General features: G+C 38.4%; 1 protein-coding gene across 4 annotated transcripts in view; it reads right to left on the bottom strand.

The window, feature by feature from the left end:
• BTLA (B and T lymphocyte associated) overlaps window positions 1-19,104 on the bottom strand; it is a 31,797-nt gene extending 12,693 nt beyond the window's left edge. For 2 of the 4 annotated variants that reach the window (XM_019448356.2, XM_019448353.2), the window contains exons 1-2: window positions 18,558-19,098; window positions 1,637-1,960 (exon numbers count right to left, since the gene is read on the bottom strand). In XM_019448356.2, the coding sequence (XP_019303901.1) occupies window positions 1,637-1,960; window positions 18,558-18,645 (412 nt within the window). In that variant the 5' untranslated portion in view covers window positions 18,646-19,098. Of the gene's footprint in view, window positions 1-1,636; window positions 1,961-18,557 lie in introns of all 4 variants that reach the window. The other 2 variants (XM_019448354.2, XM_019448355.2) reach the window with 2 other exon arrangements.
• Between the last annotated feature and the right edge of the window lie 1,726 nt (window positions 19,105-20,830).

Raw genomic sequence — 20,830 nt, forward strand, 5'->3', positions numbered from 1 at the left:
AAATACAGAGAACAAACTGAGGGTAGAAAGGGGTGGGGGGCAGGGAAAATGGGTGATGGGCATTGAGGAGGGCACTTGGGATGAGCACTGGGTGTTTTGTATAAGTGATGAATCACAGGAATCTACTCCTGAAGCCAAGAGTACACTGTATACACTCTATGTTAGCTAACTTGATGATAAATTATCAAAAACAAAAAAAGTCAATTGACCAAAGATGTGTGGATTTATTACGGACTCTCAATTCTATTCTATTGATCTTTATATCTATACTATGTCAGCACCACACTGTTTTGATTATTGTAGTTTTGTAGTACATTTTAAAATAAAGGAGTGTGAGTCCTCTAACTTTGCTCTTCTTTTTCAAGATTTTTTTCAGCTATTTTGTATTTGTTGCAACTTTATGTGAATTTTAGGATCAGCTTTTTCATCTATGCAGAAAAAGAAAAAAACGTTTGTTGGGATTTTGATGGGAATTGTATTGAATCCATAGATCACTTTGGGAAATATTGCCACATTAACAATTTTAAGTCTTTTAGCCATATTTTGTTCAGTGTACAAGTGTTGAGTCTCCCAGGTTAGATTAATTTGTATTTTATTCTTTTTGATGCTATTATAAATAGAATTGTTTTTGTTTTTAATTTCCTTCTCAGATTGTTCATTGGTAACGTATAGAAATACCACTGACTTTTTTAGTTGATCATACAACCTTGTTGAATTCATCTATTCACTCTAGTAGCTTTTGTGGATTTTTAATGATTTTCTATATATATAATCATATCATCTGTGAATAGAGATAGTTTCACTTCTTCTTGTTCAATTTGGATGCCTTTTATTTCTTTTTTCTTGTCTAAGTGCTCTGGCTGGAACTTCCAGTTCAGTGTTGAATAGAAGTGACAAAAGCAGACATTCTTGTCTTCTTCCTGTTCTTAGAGGAAAAGCTTTCAATCTTTTACCATTGAGTGTGATGTGAGATTTTCGTAAATCAAACTTTTTAAAAAAATTTTTCCTCTACTTCTCTCTTTGCTTTCCATTTTTTATTCTAGGTTTTTAACTTCAACCTGTTCTCCTGATATTTGAGCCTACTTGAGGACCTCTGGGAGGGACTGGGGAGGCAGCTAAAACTATGAACGTCCTCAAAGCACATCAGGGAGTCAGGTTTATTTGTGCGCTGTTTGCTCTCTGTGCAAACTGTGAATTATTAACAAGCTTATAATTGTCTGAGCACCACAAATGTAACTTCAAGGATTTGTTATCAACAAAAGCCAAGGACTGGTAAGTGGACGAAAAAATAGAAGGAAAAGAGGACAAAGAATAGACAGCTATCTACTACTATTGGTATTCACTTTGTAATTTTTTCCATATTTCAGTGATCTACTTTTGGATTTATCAGATAAATGCTATACCCCCTAAAGGCAAGAACAAGAACTTTTATTGTATTTTTTTCTCTATTCTTTTTTATCTCACTCACCTCAAAATTACATACACACGTGCTCACACAGATCACCATCTGAGGAGTGTGGCAACCTTCTCATTTACATGAGTTCAGTGTCTAACATAATCACTTGAGAATCTGGGTCCTCCTTTTCCTTGAAACATGTTGAAAAAATATCAGATATCCCTGGAGTGCAGAACTCACCTGTCACATTAATGGTTACTGAATGGCTTTCAATAACTCCAGATGTAAAATTCGCAGAACAGCGGTATGAACCAGAATCACTAGCCAACGGGTGATTAAAATGAAGACTAAAAACTGAAATATTCTCCCCTTCTTTCCAAGTTGTGTATCCCAGAAGTTTATATGCGAGAGGTAAACAGTTTTTTCCTTTGAGCTTGCACCAGGTCACAATAGGCCTCTTAGTACAGTATTTCACAGGGCACTCCAGATTAAATGGATGCCCTGCTGACACAGTGTATGTGGAATATCTCTTTACATACAGTTGTTCATTACATGATCTTTGCCCTGAAAGATGAAAACAAAATTAAAATCAAATATGCTCCGGAAGGACCAGATATTTGCGACTCAACAGTTTCTGCCAAAGAGTTCTCAAATACGATCTTACAATTTTTCCAGATAACATTCTCAGTATATTAACCCCTCGTAACAAAGTGTCTGGTACATGGTAGACACATAATAAGTATTTGTCGAAAAAAATTTTCCTCAATTGTTCAATAACTTCCTCAATTTCTTAACTATCACTGATATTTTTAGGGGTGCCTGGGTGGCTCAGTTGGTTAAGTGTCTGACTTTGGCTCAGGTCATGATCTCACGATCCGTGAGTTCGAGCCCCGCATCAGGTTCTATGCTGACAGCTCACAGCCTGGAGCCTGCTTCGGATTCTGTGTCTCCCTCCCTCTCTGCCCTTCCCCTGCTCGCAATCTGTCTCTCTCTCTCAAAAATAAATAAACATTAAAAAAATTTTTTAACTATTACTGATATTTTTATTATTATATTTTGTACTTACCATATTCTTTTTTATTTTTGTATTTTATTAAATATAATTTATTGTCAAGTTGGCTATTATTATAAAATATTTTATTTTATTATCTGGTAGCTACTTCAATAGTAGCAAATAATAACAATTTCTGTTCAATTATTTTATTATATTCCAAGGGCTGTTCAAAACACATCAAATATCTTAACTCATTTCATCTTCACAATAAAATATATATTATTATGAAAACTATTTTAAAGATAAGGAAATTGATGTGGTGAAATTTGCCTAGTGTTATATGCTAATAATTAGGGGAATCACGACTCAAACTCATACTAGAGTCCATTATTCTATAATTCATTAACCATTACTCTGTTATTGTGTCTTGAGGAGTAACCACATTTTCTATTACTAGCTCTGATATATTCTAATAAGTGGGAGAGAGGAACTTTTGTTAACAACTATTTCCCTATAGTACCTGGCATTCGAAATTTTCTTTACTTGTTTCTCAAAGGCTTTAGTACTGCCTTGTAATTTTTTCCATGCCTTTTTCTTTGTAGGACACATGCAGCTCAAGATAATTGTTGAAAGATAGGATGTTCTGACATAACCTGAATGTTTTGTCTTCCAAAGTGGGAGGAGGAACACAATGTACCTCTTTTGGTCTGCAGGAAATTGCCTCCCTTTGTTTTGGTGGGAGAGTTTTTTCTTGGAAACAGGCTTTCTGTTATCTTCTACAAACCTTCTGTTAGTAATTGTCAATTGTACATAAAATCTAAAGCCAAGAGAAATAATTTATTTTTATTATTTTTAAAGTTTATTTTTTGAGAGAGATACAGAGTGAGAGGGGAGGGGCAGAGGGAGAGAAGGAGACAGAGAATCCCAAGCAGGACTTGAATAGAGGGCTTGAATTCCCAAACCATGAGTCATGACCTGAGCTAAAAACAAGAGTTGAACGTTTAACCCACTGAGCTACCCAGGTGCCCCAAGAAAAATAATTTCTTAAATTATCAACATTATTGAGCAAGTTCTATTACCTTTAACCTGTCACGAAAGCATTTACCTTGTAACCTCAATATCTAGGATGCAACTTAGAGCCAAGATACATGATGAAGAAATGTTCTCTAAACAAGCAAAATAAATATGGCAAGATCCCAAACGCCTCTCACTTGATACATAATCCTCATAACTTCATGATCATTTCCTAATTAGCCAGAGGGAATGATTGTGTTATATAACAGAGTAATAACTATGCTCATAATGAGAAGATTGAATCCACAGCAAAACTTTCAATTAGGTTTAATATATCCATTTTTTTGAAGCAAAGAATTCAACCCATTTTATTAAAAAGAATTTCATCAGAAATAGTCACTTCAAAAAATGTTTTGGCCTCCAAAGGGACAAATGTCAGTTACTTAGAACATATATATTCATTCTCTGATAATTGTTGGATTATATTGTCCCTCTGAAGACTCATGCACGTGAGCAAGAGAAATGGCACCAGTTTACGACAACCACTTAATATTTTTAGCATCAGTTACATGATGAGTGTATATAAATCATAGAATATTCCACTACTGAACTGACTCTCTGTGTTGGCAAATCAAAATAACTAAAATAGGCCAGACTCCTTTTAGTTAAGAACTCTGTAGAGGTCCATACCTTTCTATTTTTCCATTAGAGCTAAGGTCTTGAGAGTGTTTTCTCTTTAAGTTCCTTTTCCTACATCCTGATAGTTTTTATCTTGAGTGTCCTTCCCTGTTTTGAACTATTCTCTCAGCGATACATACATCTGCCTAATTTATTTCACTCATCTTCAAGCACCATTCTGAATAGATGTACTGTCTCACAAGTTAAAATGACATAAGCATAACCAAGATGATAGCCTAAACTCTCTTAAAAAAATTTTTTTTTACATTTATTTATTTTTGAGAGACAGAGAGAGACAGAGCACAAGTGGGGGAGGGGCAGAGAGAGAATGAGACACAGAATCTGAAGCAGGCTCCAGGCTCAGAACTGTCAGCACAGAGCCCAACGCGGGGCTTGAACTCACAAACTGTGAGGTTGTGACCTGAGCCGAAGTCTAACGCTTCACTGACTGAGCCACCCAGGGGCCCCAACCTAAATTCTCTTTTAAAGACAAAGCAGGCTAAGGGCTACTCCAATGTTGAAGTGGGAGACAGCTTTTGGCCCTGCATTGCACATGCTGCTTTACTTATCTTACTGCTCCACTTTATTTCGACACCTTTGCCAGCATAAATATTCTCATTTTTAGTTATTTCCTAACCTCCAAAAAAACCTCTCACTGTAATTTCTGCTCACATCTTGTCAACCTCTGTTCAGAGACTTGGTTGAGTTTCCAGGAACCAGATTGAGAGAAGGGCCCTGCAGAGAACATTTAGAAACTTGTAGTATTTATTATATATTTATAAATGTATTGACACCTCAAACAAGTTCACTTTAAGACTTACTAATTCAGTTGCTTCCAAAAATTCAAAATAAAAATGAAAGCAAACTAAAAGCCAAGTTATGAGCATGAAGTTTTCAAAAACTTGAAGAGAAAGGGTAAGATAATCTACCAAAAGGAAGTGCCTAACAATATAACACCTGGATGTGGTTAGACTTACGACAAAAAAGCAAAGAGGCCAGAATCTGAAAAGCCAAGTGAAACTCACATTTCCAGAACTCCATCCCCGCTAAAGTTAATAGATTATCTCAACCTCCTCACTTCCCTTTTCATGCACTTGGATAAATCAGTCATAGCGTATGGAGCCTAGGACTTGGTGCCAACATTGTGGAAAACAATAAGGTAGTTTTAGACAAAGACCCTCCTGCCCTCAAGAAGCTTAGCATTTAATTGATGAGACAAGGTTAACTAACAATGCCACTTTCCCAGAATAAATTTACTATCTTCCATTTTTTTAATCTTCAAATTGATCTGAGTTGAAAGAAGGGCTCAGAGAGAGCTTGTGTGTCCTTGTACGTTAGTTGTTAGGGGGGAGAGAAATAAATAAGGCAAGGTGTCTTCCTTCAAGGGGCTTGCCTTCTAATGGGAAATAAAAATGTTTGACAAACGAGAGAATGAAATAACACTGTAAAGAGGTGTAACTTCGCTTGTGTGTACAGAAGCTTAACTTCAGCTGGGACTATTGGGATAAGGCTTGATGGAAAGGTTACATACTTTGAGCTGAACCTTAGTGAATGAATAGCCCTTTGATAATCAGCAGTGAATGGGACAGGGGAGGTATTTTAAGACTGAGCACACGGAAGGGCAAAGGCAGAGAAGCCAGGAATCTCATGGCAAATTCAAGGAATCGAAACTCACTTCGATCGTGCTTTTCTCAAATAGTGACATGGAAACCACTGGTTGTTTCAGAATAAATGCAATAGCGTTAGGAAGAACACACTAAAAGTTTGCTTATTCACCATGAGAAAATACAGAGCCTGATTCTTTTGGGATATTTATAAAAGTCATGTAAATAGCTAAAAATTGGAATATTTATTCAAACATGGTTGTTCAAATACTAACACATTGTGTGATGCTGAGATAGCCACCCAGTCTTTCTGGTCCTCAATCTCTGTAAAACAGGATGAAAATAGGAAAATTCTTACCCATCATCCTTTCCTACACAAACACATACGCAACTTCATCTCCCTCAGTGTGTGACCGATGTGATAAAACCAGCTCTAAGTCTCTCTTTTTACTACAGTACGTTATCTTTCCATTTAGCCATCAGCTCTCACCCAATGCTAGTAGCACAAGTGAATATCCCTTCTAGTCCCAACCTATGTGGTTATGTGGTTGGGGGGAGTGCACAGAGCAGGGTAGGCAAGGAGAGCCAGCTGATGGTCCCAACCACGTCACTGACTCTCCCACTGGGATTACAGAAACATCACAGTGGTTCCTGCATACTCTTATCAGCAGGACAAGGATCACTGACTGTCACATTGACTGGCACAGGGATTTTTCTTGAATGGAGGAATGAATAGACAAATGAAGACTTGCCAACAGGCACTAAAAGTCATCAAGAATATTCACTTTTTGTACAAAGAAAGTATTAACACTTCCCATCTCCCTGAGACTCAAGCGGATGTTTGTAGCACAGCAATACTGCACAGAGCTAAATGGCACCATTGCAAGTCTCCATCGGACAGGCACGTGGACACTTTGCTGCTTGTCCTGAATTATGAATAGCTATTTCACGGCATTCAGGAAATCAAAAGCTGTACCCAAGGGGCTTGTCTTGTGAAACAATTATTTTCTAAAGAGAGGTGAAGATTGCAGTTGTTTTTGTTTGGGATGTATCAGCATTAATTGTTCCTGCTGTTATTCTCAAACATTCATACTAATGCATAGGGAATTTTCAACGCTAAAAATAATTCAAATAAACATAGGCAGTTAAAGAATGAAATTTCTACCATCCTCAGTGTTTCCTGTGATGAAGTATCCCTTTTTAAGTAACTGTAGGTTTAGGAAGACTTACATTTAAAAAATCCTTATGAAAACCATGACTGTTTAGCACAGCATGCATATTCCATGACTAGGGTATACCTAGCATATTTGATGCCCAGAGTGCATCATTTAAAATTTTTTTTAATGTTTTAATTTATTTTTGAAGGAGAGAGAGAGAGAGAGAGAGAGAGCATCAGCAGGCGAGGGGCGAGGGGGGAGGGAGACACAGAATCTGAGCAGGCTCCAGGTTCTGAGCTGCCAGCACAGTGTCCAATGAGGGGCTTGAACTCACAAACTGTGAGATCATGACCTGAGCCAAAGTCGGACACTTAGCTGACTGAGCCACCCAGGTGCCCCTGAGAGTGCATTATTTTTAACAACCTCTTCCTCTATATAGAAAAATGTTTTCAGAAATCATGAAATGAAACAAACCATAAAATGGCCAAAAAATAAATATTCATTCAACTTCATATATAAAATCATGCAAATTAAAAAATACTTTTAAAATATTAGAATACAAAAAAAGAAAAAATGCACAGCTATTTATTTAATAATTTTATTTAAATAAATTAAATTTAAAATAATTAAATTTATTTAATAAACAGTGTGAACTTTGATACAGTCTGATATAGTTTATATAAGTAATTTTCCAGTGACTAACAAATGAATTTTATTAAAACTAAAATTCTACAAAAGATACAATTTAACCAATTACTCAATTGTACCCTGAATGTGAAGTTTTATTTTGATTCATTCTTTAAGTTTAAAACAACACTTGAAGGGGGCGTCTGGGGGGCTCAGTCAGTTAAGAAACCAACTTTGGTTCAGGTCATGGTCTCCTGGTTCACGGGTTTGAGCCCCATGTCAGGCTCTGTGCTGACAGCTTGGAGCCTGGAGCCTGGAGCCTGCTTTGGATTCTGTGTCTCCCTCTTTGCCTTTTCCCCACTGGTGCTCTGTTTCTCTATGTGTCTCAAAAATAAACACTTAAAAAAACTTTTTTAAAATAAGTACAACAACACTTGGAGGACAAGAATACATTGAAGTTGTATAGATAATAATCAATAAAACATGAAGTCTTAAACTTTGAAACTAAAGTTCATACCTGGAAACAAATTACACTGCACAGTTGGAACTCATTGTTTTAGATTTAATTAATTAATTAATTTTAAGAAAGAAAGAGAACATGAGTGGGGCAGGGGAAGAGAAAGAAGGAAAAAGAGAAGCCCAACCCGGGGCTCAATCCCATGACCTGAGCCAAAATCAGATCCCAAACTGGGATCATGACCTGAGCCAAAATCAAGAGTGAGACATTCAACCGACTGAGCCATCCAGGCTCCCCTCACTGTTCTAGATTTTAAATAAATAAATATTCAAAGTGGTTGGATAGGATGAAAGCAATGAAATGGCTCACATTCTGTTTCTTTGGTTTCATAATCACAGTGGTATTGTTGTTTATTTAAAATCTACTCTGGAAATGAAGGAATATGTAGTGTCACAGGGATCAGAGACACAAGCTGCCTAGAGCAAGCTCCAGCAATTCTGAATGTTATAAATTTACTCATGAAATGAACACACGAATTTGTATGTGTCCAGAGCCAACTCCACCATGAGGAAGTTCTCTGAGTTAGCTTTCATGTAGAATGCAATGTTTATCAAAAGGGAAGTCCTAAAAATGTGCTAATTTGAAATTTACATACATATTATTTAGAGTAATTATTCAGAATTTAGACCAAAGATGTTATAAGGGGGAAGAATATTTTATCACTCATATTGTTCACAATTGCTGGTATATGGTGATAATTAAAAGTACCTTTATTTGTTTTTAAATTCTGTACGGATAATGTCCCCTTACTGCCCACACCCAGGGGTGTGGGCAAACCCCTGTCTACGACTACTTAGTAACGTGACAGTTTCTAGTGCAAAAGTAATGCAAAAAGAGACTTCCGTTGCTCTTCAATTTTCCCTTCAGATTTTTTTTTTGTTGTTGTTATCCTACACAAGATACAATCCCTCAGAGCTTTCAAATTTCCAAGGAGGGAGACTTCTGGCTGGGTCAGTCATGAAAGGCTTCAAGGAGGAGGTTGAATCCCCTCCGGCCTCAAACTCACCCTGGGGCAAAGCTAGCCCACCTTCTATTATCACAGTATGATACCTTCACCTACCTATGACATGGTCTGAACCTGGGAGCCCTCTTGGTTCTTTCCTCCTTCCTGCCCCATTCCATCAGTCATAAGGTTAAGTTGATTCAGCATCCGAAATATCTTTCAAATTTGTTTCCATGACACTGTCTTAATTTGGGTTTTATTTTGTTTCATGTGGATTTATTGTCATAGCCCACCAACTAGTCTCCTACAGTCCAAACTTGGCCTTGTTCCCCTCCCCCACCCCATTTATTTTCCACATCATTGTCATAGTTTGCATTCTTTTTTTTTTTTAAGTTTATTTATTTACTTAAGACGGGTGGGGGAGAGCAGAGAGAGGGAGTGAGAGAGAAGTCCAAGCAGGTCTGCAGTGTGAGCACAGAGCCTGATGCTGGGTTCAAACCCACAAACTGTGATCATGAAACCAAGAATCGGTCGCTTAACCGACTGAACCACCCAGGTGCCCCACAGTTTGTATTCTTGAAAGTAAAATCCAGTTGTAAGATTTGTGTCTAAAACCCTCCAGAGACTCTTCAATGCCTGTAAGAAATGTCCAGACTTCATCAAATGAAATTTGGCCCCTGCTTCCTTATGCGAACTCACTGCACCCCCATCCTCCAGCCACCCAAGCCCACTTGACATCCCCCTACTCCACGAACGTCTCAGGCTGTTCTGTGTGACAGGCAGCATTCTTTTATAATTAAATGTGTGTGTGCATCTGTCTTCCTATCAGGGCCACAACTTTCTTGATGAGCTACTACCTGTCTCTGCAGGAGGAGGTGGCCTTAGAAAACGTATGAAAGGAAGAAGGCATGATGTAGCCCGAGACTGAACAAAGAGAGCTCAGGAAGAGAAAAATTTCCTGTTCACAACTCTGACTAATGCTTTCTATGCACTAAGGGTGCAGAGCAGACACCTCTGAGTTGTTACAAAGGTGGCCTACAAGGCACTGAGGTGAAGAATATATGCATCTCAATATACCCTAAAGTGGTTAAGTTATAACCACTAAAGAAAAATTAGACCTTACAAGTATACAGTGTGGGAAGGCCTGATTTATGTCCACTCAGGGGTGATATTCAAAGTACTTAGCAAGTGATACTTTGTGGTCATTTAGATACCTGGATCCAGCCAATCAGAAAGGCGTGCCAGCCACAAACAACTACACGGGCCAGTACCTTCCAGCTGAGCAAGTGTATTTGCAGGTATGAATATCATCAGGAGCCAGGGAGGGTAGATAAATCTGTTAGCTCTTAAAAAAAAAAAAAAAGAGTTTTGTGATTATGAATTTTATGTGAAGTAATTATTTCTTATTTTTAAAGACCACGTACCTTGATTATAAGTATCACCTGAGGAAAATCCCAACTAAGATTCACTCTTTCTCCATGGAAAAATTCTTACATATGGGAAGTTCAAAATGGTTACATGTACTGAAAGAAATGAATGACTGTAACAAATGCAGGCTGCCTTAATTTGAGATAAGACAGAGTTAAGCATAAAAGTGCAAATAATTTTTGAAAACTACAATGGTTATGAAAGGTATAATACGTCAATAATTTTCTGTGTCACGAAGCAGGATTTTAGTTTCTGTCAGAAGATATTGTGATAGACAAACACGAAAAAACAAAAACTTCGGACACAGGGCGGGGGTGGGAGCTACAAAAGGAGAAAAGCCTTCAGATTTAAGAGGAAAACAAGCCTTCAGAGGGTCATGGTGGTACAATTTGCCTTACTTTTGAGGGCCTGTGTGATGGATGGCAGGGGAGGTCTGATGACCACAGGGAAGGGAAACAAATGCTTCTTCCCTTATAAATTGGTATGGGCTTAGGGGCCCCCTGAGGCAGCAGAATGAACAAAGTCAAGGCCAATTCATGCACAGCAACAGCAGCCATGTGATCACACATCAAATAATTCTGAAGGACATCCACCTGGACACCTTAAGAAATCCCATGAACAGCACCAGAAAGCCCACATGGCATAGTTCTCATCATAAGCTAGCTGGCTGGCATAGCCTCGGAAAATCACAAATGTGGTGACATGAGATGAAGTTCCACCTCATACAGATGCCACTATTTTAATGTTGTATCACGTAGTGTTGATTATACTTATTACTTTAACTCTCTGGTAAACACACCCACTACATATGTCAGGTATCCCCAGAAGTTCTAGGAATACCTGGGAAATTTATTGTATGCGTGCAATGTTAAAACAGAGCTCCTATTGTAAAGAGAACATCGGTAATCTAAGCAAAACCTTGTGACATGATCTCAGGGGTACAATGAAAACTGACCGAGCCTCAGTCCCTACCACAAGATGAAATCTACTCACTCACATATATCTACCTGACAAACAACAATGTAATAGAGATCAAAGACATAGAAGTAGTATGAAATAGTAGTTCAGATTTTTCTTCTTCTCTGTGATTATTGTGTGATACTGGTCTTCAGATGGGGATAGGCATCTCTTCCCTGTCCAAACACACACATGCAAACATGCACACATACAGAGAGAGAGAGAGAGAGAGAGAGAGAGAGAGAGAGGAAGAAACTCATATAATATAAAGTTTCTATAGCAAAAAGGGAATTGGAAAGAATTAAGGAATTAACTTCACAACAAGAGTATGCATAGCACAAATCCATATTTATTCCCTTTGCTTAAAAAAACAAAAGAAATGAGAAAATTGAATTTTCACAATCATCTCCATTATTGTTTCCTCTTTATTTTTATTCTTTTTTCATTTTTTAACATTTATTCATTTTTGAGAGACAGAGAGAGACAGAGCATGAGTGGGGGAGGGGCCAAGAGAGAGGGAGACACAGAATCTGAAACAGGCTCCATGCTCTGAGCTATTAGCACAGAGCCCAAAGCGGGGCTTGAACTCACAGACTGCGAGATCATGACCTGAGCTGAAGTTGGACGCTTACCCAATTGAGCCACCCAGATGCCCCTACTATTTCCTCTTGAAAATTTTTGTTATACTGGTATGTGAAAACATTCTTTAAGTTTGCTTTCATGTGGTATTTATTCAGCACACTTTGAGGCAATTTCTTCTAGGCCTAGAATTTCTCATTGTGTGATATGACTATTTGAAGGAAAATTTGAAGTCTATCTCTTCAATCTAGTTTTATTGAGCAATTTGAGACTTTATGCCATATATCTCTTGGTTTTATCCAGTCTGGGATAATTCTAAAATTGTTTTGTCTTAAAATAGTCATTTTAGTATTTGCCATAGCTTTGTAAGTTAGCAAAACTTACAAAGCACCTGTGTCATTCCCTCTCCCTGAGAGGACAGGACCCACAGAGAGCTTTAGTGATCATCAGGTCAGACAGCACCCGGATAGTGGAAGCCACCTCCAGAATCACTGCTTCACATTCATTGCTGCTTGTGCACAAGCACATGGCACTTTGCGTTATCAAAGTGCTGCAGACTCATCCTCCAGATGGGAGGAAGATAGGGATATAGCTAATGTTTTTGAATTCTTATTATGTGCTATTCACTTTTAGGTACCATGCATATATCGTTTCATTTGATCCTTAAAATTAGTATCTTTATATTTAAGTTGGAGAAACCAAGTATTAGAGAAGCTAAGCCACTTTCTCAAGACAACCAGCTGGTGGGAGGCAGAGCCAGGACCAGGATTGAGTCTAGGCCCGGCTAACTCCACAGCACGAGCCCTTACCTGCCAGGATAGTTGTGGAAGGAAATGAGAACACACAGGAAGAGTTCTTAGCACTGTGCTTGGTTTCTAATAAACAACGATAAGTACCAGGTATTATTATTTGTTTAGGGAAGGGACACAGCAGTTGAGCAAAGCCTATGGGTGGCAGAGACAAGATAGAAACCAGAAGGCCTGCCCTAAGCGCCTCTGCTCTGAGCAGTTATTCCCAACTGTGTTCAAGGATCAGCAGTAATGCATAATGACTGGTATATACATTGGGCAAACAGATATAATAGACATAGAAAAGGCAGTGTATCCCATAGGAAAATGTCCTTTTGTGTGAGATATGTACTCCTACTGGATTATACTAACCAGCAAAGCCAGCCTTGGCCAAAAGTGGGAAGTAAAACTACCTTTGACTTTGGATATTTTTCCAAGATTTCTCTCAGTACTTCCCCATTACGTCTCTACCAAGTGATAAATGTCTCTTTGTCACAGGCTGTCTCTCCAGCCAAAGGATTCATGTGTGTTCCATTTCTGCAGAGTCCTGCCCACCCTATTTGACAAGAATGAGTATCTAGTGCAGTGTTCGTTGGCCAATTCTACAATCTTCTCAATGGAGTAGCAAATGTTTTTAGCCAGTTTAATGGGCTGTAAAGAACAATGACTCATACTGACAATTTAAAGAATAGTTCTGGAAGACTTTGACTGCCTGCTATATAGATGGGCCCTTTCCTTCAGAAATGCTAGGCCCTCCACCTTGATCACAGTGCCTTCTGGAAGAAAATCAGTGCAGAAAAAGCCTAGAGCATACCTTAGAAGCCATGTCCAGTAGTATCAAAGAGAGCTTTGTCATTGTATCAGAAACCAACAAAAGTATTTCTATATATTGCCTTCAGTGATAATGTAGTTACTTGTGAGCTCAGAGTAAGTGTGGGTTATGTGTTACTCCAAAGACCCAGGGAACGTCCATCTTGACTTCTTTGCCAGGTACTTCCTCACCTTCCTAATGCACCCTACCACAGAGATCACAATGAGATTCACTGGCTTTTTCAAAACCCAAGAAGATACTTAACAATATCCATGTGAGCAGAAACTGCCAATTGTCCCCCAACATTAATTATCCTTCTTTAATATGGTTGAAGAAAATGAAATAGGGCCATGACCACTCAGCTAGAACCAAAATACCCCAGCCTGCCTTATAGCCACTTCTAGACAATGAGCTGTTTGTGACATATGTGAGTTCCAGGTTGATCTCACAACATAAATATGGCTAACAGGAAGGAGAAAAGGAGAAGTTAGCTACACCAGCTAAACCTGAGGTTTCCCTATGACTGACCCAGATGACCCCTCCAACATTCTCATGGACTCTGTTCAAAGTGAACCTCAAATTATACATGTTTAGATTCTGAGCATATGAAAATGATAGCCCTGCATGTGTACAAAAAGACACACGCACACAATAATTTCTTCCACAGAGATAAGCATGTAAATCAGAGCCTATAACCATGAGAGGATAGGTGGGTAATATTGAGCTTATTTGGAAGTAAGGGAGTGAGGAATATTACAAAAGTGAAGCAAATTACATATGACAGAACAGCTTGCTGACACAATGTAACTCAAGTCACATGACTACCAAACTCTTATTGTTATTTATTGGTAACTGTGGATGATCTTAGACAATGATATGGAATTTATAGGCAACTTTTCTCAAGCCCAAATGAGAGATGGTCTCCCAATACTACTTTAAGGGAATTATCAAGCTAATTAAATTTTGAACTAAAGGAAAAAAAAAAACAACATTATTAGCTGAATTTACACAACACTTAGTGATGCATCAAGTAAGTCATGGGAAATCCTCAAGATATAAAGGTTAAAATTAATATGTTCTAAGTGTTTTACAGAATTAATTCACTTAATACTCACAAAATTCCTATATTGGATCAGTGTCAATATGGTCTCATCACTTAGATGGGGAAACAGAACCAGAAAGATTATAGTTACAGGACCAGGAAATGGCAGAGATGGGACAGTAATCCAGATGGTCTGGCTCTAAAGTCCCTGATCCTAACCATTCTGCCACTGCCTTTCCAAGAAACATAGGAAAAGACTGACTTAAGTCTTGGGCCTGATTATGAATGCCTGTGAACATTTTGCGTTCAATAATTTTGAACTCTTTTTTTTTAAATTTACTTTTGAGAGAGAGTGTGTGAATGGCAGTGGGCGGGGGGCGGGGGCACAGAGAGAGAGGGGGACAGAGGATCCCAAGTGGACTCTGAACTCACAGCAGCAAGGCTTATGCAGGGCTCTAACTCATGAACCTCGAGCTCATGACCTCAGCTGAAGTTGGATTCTCAACCAACTGATCCACCCAGGAGCCCCAACAATTCTGAACTCTTAAGATAAAACTTACAAATAAGGAAAATTAAGTAGGAAAGCCCCAGTGAAGCAAGATAACCAGCATTTGTCTTCAGTATGACAATAGAGAAAATTTTGATAGTGCAACAGATAAAGGAACTATTAATTAAAGAATTATCAGTGTTAGGAAAGTCTACTCAAGGCTCTTATCAGCACAGGAGTTCATCTTTTCACGCCTTAATCCACAAAGTCCTTTAGCTGCAGAATATATTCCTAGACATTTACATAAAAGGTAATCATATTTTGTGGCAGACATTTTGATAATAACAAAGCACGGGCACTTGGCAGAAGACAGAGTTCTATCTCTAGCATACCATGTACACATTTCAATAGGAACAGATAGCTAAAGCCATAGAAATAAGTCTGAAAAAGACGCCGTGTTACAAAACAGAAACTTAAAAAATGATAGACAGGCACGGGACACCTTCTTCCCTGTTTCTGCCCAGACACAAGGACATGGCCAGTTTGTGGTGGAGCGGTATACCCTGTGTGGGATGTGGGGTACGGATCCATGGGCCGTACTGTACTATCACAATGAAGGAGAAAGGACACAGGCAAGAGCCAAGTGGAGAGTGGCCCTAACTACTGCGTTCTCAAGGGAACTAGAAGTGTCCACTGGTACTAGACTAGAAGTTTTTCTTTTTTTAATCACAGTAAGCAGCAATCAAAGATTTACTACTATCTTCATTTCAGACCATATATAGTGCTAAGAAATACCCACATATTAACTGCACTACTCCTGCCTGCTTGAAGACAGAATCCTTGGTCCAAAGCCTTGTAGCTGGACCTGCTCCATGGTGATGCGTCTTCACCTGCAGCCTAGTTCTTTTTGGTATAATCTGCCCATCTGTGCATGAAGGGAAGGTGCTGACACCTTTATTACTTTCATCAGGACAGAAGTCATACCCAGATACCAAGAGGCAGAGTTCCCTCTGACTTTTTTGAGAAACACAAAAAGCAAGCAAGCATAATTTTAAGGAACAATTTTAAACAAGAAGTCTGTAGAGAACATAACATTTTTCCAACCTTATTACAGACACAGAGTCATTCCTAGGAAGAGGCACACAGATCTCACATTGCTTTTAAGTGGATGGAAAGAAATCTATAAAAATTATTTTTAAGCCTTTTGAAACTCTGCCAGTGTAAAGAATGCAGTAGTTAAGTGTAACATAGGAAACCCCCAAGATATATAGGTTAACATGAATGTGGTTTTAAGGAACAGAGCCTTCAGCTCTGTCTGGAGGAACAAATTTCACCAAACATTTATCTCAACCTGTATCTTAAATGTAATGCAAGTCATGTTGCAATCTATCAACTGCTTTATAATATACCTGGCTGGCACTTTATCTGAGGCTTTCTGTTTAATTTTCCAAATAATTTGATCCACTATAGTTGGGACTAAACATATTGTGCAACATATTTCATTTTTTCATTTTGTTTAGCTTTAAAAGCTCAACTATTTTAAATGATAACGTTAATGCTTATTTCTCATTTAACTGAATTTTGGGGAGGGAGGTTTGCTTGGTTTTGCTTAGCAAAAACACCGTTAACATTTGTCAGCTTTTATTATGTGCACTTTTTATACCAGGCACTTCACCCATATTATTGCATTTATAGTCTTCACAATAGGCCCATAATTTAGGTACAATTGTTATCTCTATCTTACAAATGAGGAAATGAAGAATAAGAGAGAAGAAGAAACTTAACCAAGGTCACATAGCAATGGGCAGAGCCAGTAAACAAACTCGGGCCTAACACCCATGTATGGTTTTATAAGCATATTGGGAAAGGAATAAAAGTTGTACCCCACCTCCAGGGTGAAATAGCACTGAAAATTCTTTTACTCCATTTCACACAGGATAGTTTATGTATTCTTCAAATTGGTATGAATTCTGTTTTTTAATGTTTATTTATTTTTGAGAGAGAGAGAGAGAGAGAGAGAGAGAGAGAGAGAGAGAGAGACAGAGCATGAGTAGGGGAAGGTCAGAGAGAGAGGGAGACAGAATCCAAGGCAGGCTCCAGGCTCTGAGCTGTCAGCACAGAGCCCGATGCAGGGCTCGAACCCACGAAATGTGAGATGATGACCTGAGCCAAAGTCAGATGCTTAACTGACTGAGCCACCCAGGCACCCCAGAATTCTGTTTAATATTTGACTCCAGTTGTAACTGGGATTTTAGGCATCTGATGGAAAGTGAAAAACCCAGCCAGCCATCTAAGCACCCCATCAACGTAATACCAAATATTTGCACACATGAAAATGTTTAGGTGACTGGGAATTTTTACTTTGCACCTGGTTGTGAGCCATCCTTGCATCATGAAGACAAATTCCAAACCACACTGTTCCAGAATTTAAGATGATGTTCTATAGGATTTCAGTGACCATATTTTCTGATTTAAAACCACAGCACACAAACTAATGTGAGTATGTGTATTTGCAGGGATAACAAGGCAGGATATTTGCAATCAGACCTGCGAACATCAGAAACACCCGCTAGCTATTTATAGCCTTTCCAATATATGGGCTCCTATATATATCAGTGTAAGGGAGCAAAGGAACTCACTAGAGGAAGAAATTGCTTTTTTGCCTGCATAAAATCTTTGCAGAAGAACACCATCTATGCAGAACCCAAGCTGTTTTCTATATCATATGACACCCAAGTAGGAACCATCCTCTTTCAGCCTAATAGAAGCAATGACAGAATGCTCCAATCCTAGATTTCTGAGCATTTTCTCTTTCAGTATCTTCCAGGTGCACACCCCACTGAAGCAAATAATACTTTATTTAGTGACACTATTCAAGAGTAACCAGAGTCAGATATAACCTCAGCTATCAAACACCTACCCAACGGAACACTATAGCACTCTGCTTGCTTCAGTTTGGAAAAGACCAGCTATTTAGTCACCATCAAGATGGTATCCAGAGCATTTTTGCCAGAAATAGTGATAAATTTGTACTTTATTTAAACATCCGCCCAATTCTCTGTCCTTACTATCAGAACATGTTTTGTTTTTTTTTTTTTAGTTTTATTTATTTTGAGAGAGAGAGAGAGAGAAAGAGAGGGTGTGTGAGTGGAGGAAGGGCAGAGAGAGGGAGAGAGAGAGAATCCCAAGCAGGCTCCACACTGTCAGCACAGATCCCAATGCAGGATTCAATCCCATGAACTGTGAGATCATGACCTGAGCCGAAATTAAGAGTCGGACACTCAACCAACTGACCTGCCCAAGTGCCTCCCATCAGAACATGTTTTTAAGAAAATCAGCCATGCCATGACTTGAAAACGATGTTACTGAGTTTATGTTCTAAAATGTGCTCACTGAGCAAACCTCACTCTACGGTTTCATCTACCATTATCCACTTGACATAAATAATACATCCTGCTAACATCGGCAAGCAAAATTATTCCCTCCAACACCCCCTGGGAAATAAAACAAGACATTATTTAAGTAAATGTCTTACCGTTGATACTCCAGATGCCCAGATGTGGGATTAGGAAGAGCACCCAGGACATTTTCTCAATTCCAAGCATGCCAGGTGATCTCTTCATTTCCTGTGCATATCAGGGATGGAAAAAGTCCAGTAGACTTCTCTTCTTTCCTTGAATTCCCCAGGCTTGGACCACGTTACCTACCTCAGTGACATCTGTGAAATACAGAAGAGCAAGGAGGCAGCAGAAGATAGTAGGAAGAGCTTGAATAAATTTGTAAAACAAAGTGAGCAGAAAGATTACGTGGTACTCTATTGTGTGGTTTTTGCTTCTTGTCAAATCGGCTTCTCACTTTCAAACACTATGATCTGCAAAGCAGCTCAGTCCTTAACTTCTCCTTCCGCTTACCACCCTTTTTGCCCCACACTGAGGTTTTCTCATGTTCAGTGGCATGAAAAATCAAACTTTAAAGAAGTCTATAGTGTTGCAATCTTTAGGTTGAGATTTCAATCACATTAAGTTCAGGGAATTCATGGTAAAAAGTACCTATGGTAAGTATGCCTTTTCCCATTTCATAGCTTTAGATTATGAAACTTCTTTTATGTAAAAGGTCTTAGATTTTTCTTCCCAAACATCATGTCATGGCAAGATGAGAATGCTTATTGTCATTACACCAGTGATTTATCTGAGGTTATGGAGAATATGAGTGACAGGAAGCACTTCCTCAACAGATGAGGGAAGGGCAAGTGTCTTTAATCTGTAGTTAGATATCAATGGAACAAGACCATCGTTAATATTAGCTACATGTTCTCTCTAAATAATAAAGTTCCGAGCTAAATGACATCTTGAATACCAATTAAAGGAAACTTCCATTTTCAACATTCTTCATGTGGTTATTGTCTGGATGAAACAGAATAGAAATAAGAGGAAGAAATGGAAAAGTTTAAGATCAGATAGCTCAGGGTGGAGGTAGGACTGTTTTCTCCAAGTTAGCTGTGCTTCTAATTATAGAAGCTAATTAAATTCACCCATTTGAGATTCCAAATGAGAAACTGAGACTTGTGACATCTCTGGTCATTGGCAGAAGTTGACCTTGTAAGTCTTTCTCCCAGAGGCTGGTGATTTTCTAACAAGACCAAACTTCAATGGTTTTAAACAAGTTAAAAAAAAATAGCTATATTAATTTGAACAGATATTGTGTGATGGTTGGAGAAACCAAGATGAATGAGCCACTGTTCCTCATTTTAAAGAGCTCAGTGAATGAGTACTGTAATCTCCTCATATCTGTCTTTAGTGTCGGAACTGCAACATTCATGCATTTCAACCACCACAGTTTAACATACAGCAACTGTACCTGTTGTCTTAGAGCATCCATTACTTACTAAGTAAACATCCTGTGAAATATTTATGCAGCATTTATAAACTTTTTTTCCGGTGCTCAAGGTGGAATGCAAACTTTCGGTGACAGCTGAGGCAAGGCTCATTATGTCTTTGAAATGGTCCCCGAAGTGAAAAGCCATAAACCATAAGCCAAAGATCTCAGAATATTGTCCCAAATCAGAGAGGTCATATATGCTTTGTTTATCTCAGCATAAATCCTTTATGATCTACTATTTTAAAAACGTTTTTCCATATTAAAAAAGCCCAAGTTGACTAGATAAAATTTGGAAAAGATGTTATGCAACATCTAGTGTATTTTTTAAGATATCTATTTTGTTACTTCCATCAGCATGACTTGCCCTTTACCCCTCCACTGCTGCGGTCCTGATAGACCCGCTGTAGACAGAACTCTCCCTCAAAATCTCACTCCTGTCTTCCTTCTAGTGAAGAAGAATGGAAAGAAGCCTAGCTTCAAAGTTTGTTAGCTCAGCTACAAGTCAATTTTGCTTTACATCTCTACCTCATCTAGTAATTACGTTTCTATCCTGACCCTCCCTTCATTATAACCATGTAATTTTTTATTTAAAACAACCCAGGTGCCCTAACTTGGAGGTGCTTGGGTCATTCAGTCAGTTAAGTGTTCGACCCTTGGTTTCAGCTCAGATCATGATCTTATGGTTCGTGAGTTCAAGCTCTGCATCGGGCTCTGCACTGACAGTGCAAAGACTGCTTGGGATTCTCTCTGCCTCTACCTCACATACTCTCTCTCTCTTCAAATAAATAAATACATTAAAAAAAACCTTTTTACTTAAATGTGCAAATTTAAAGAATTTAGTACATTTTAAAAAGGAATTGTATTGTATTTTAGAAACAATTTAAAAAATATGCGTCTATCTCCAATTTTATTGTGAAAGACAAAAATCAA

This window comes from Panthera pardus, unplaced genomic scaffold (genome assembly GCF_024362965.1).
Source record: "Panthera pardus isolate Hobbes unplaced genomic scaffold, ASM2436296v1 HiC_scaffold_16, whole genome shotgun sequence".
Classification (NCBI taxonomy): Eukaryota; Metazoa; Chordata; class Mammalia; order Carnivora; family Felidae; genus Panthera; species Panthera pardus.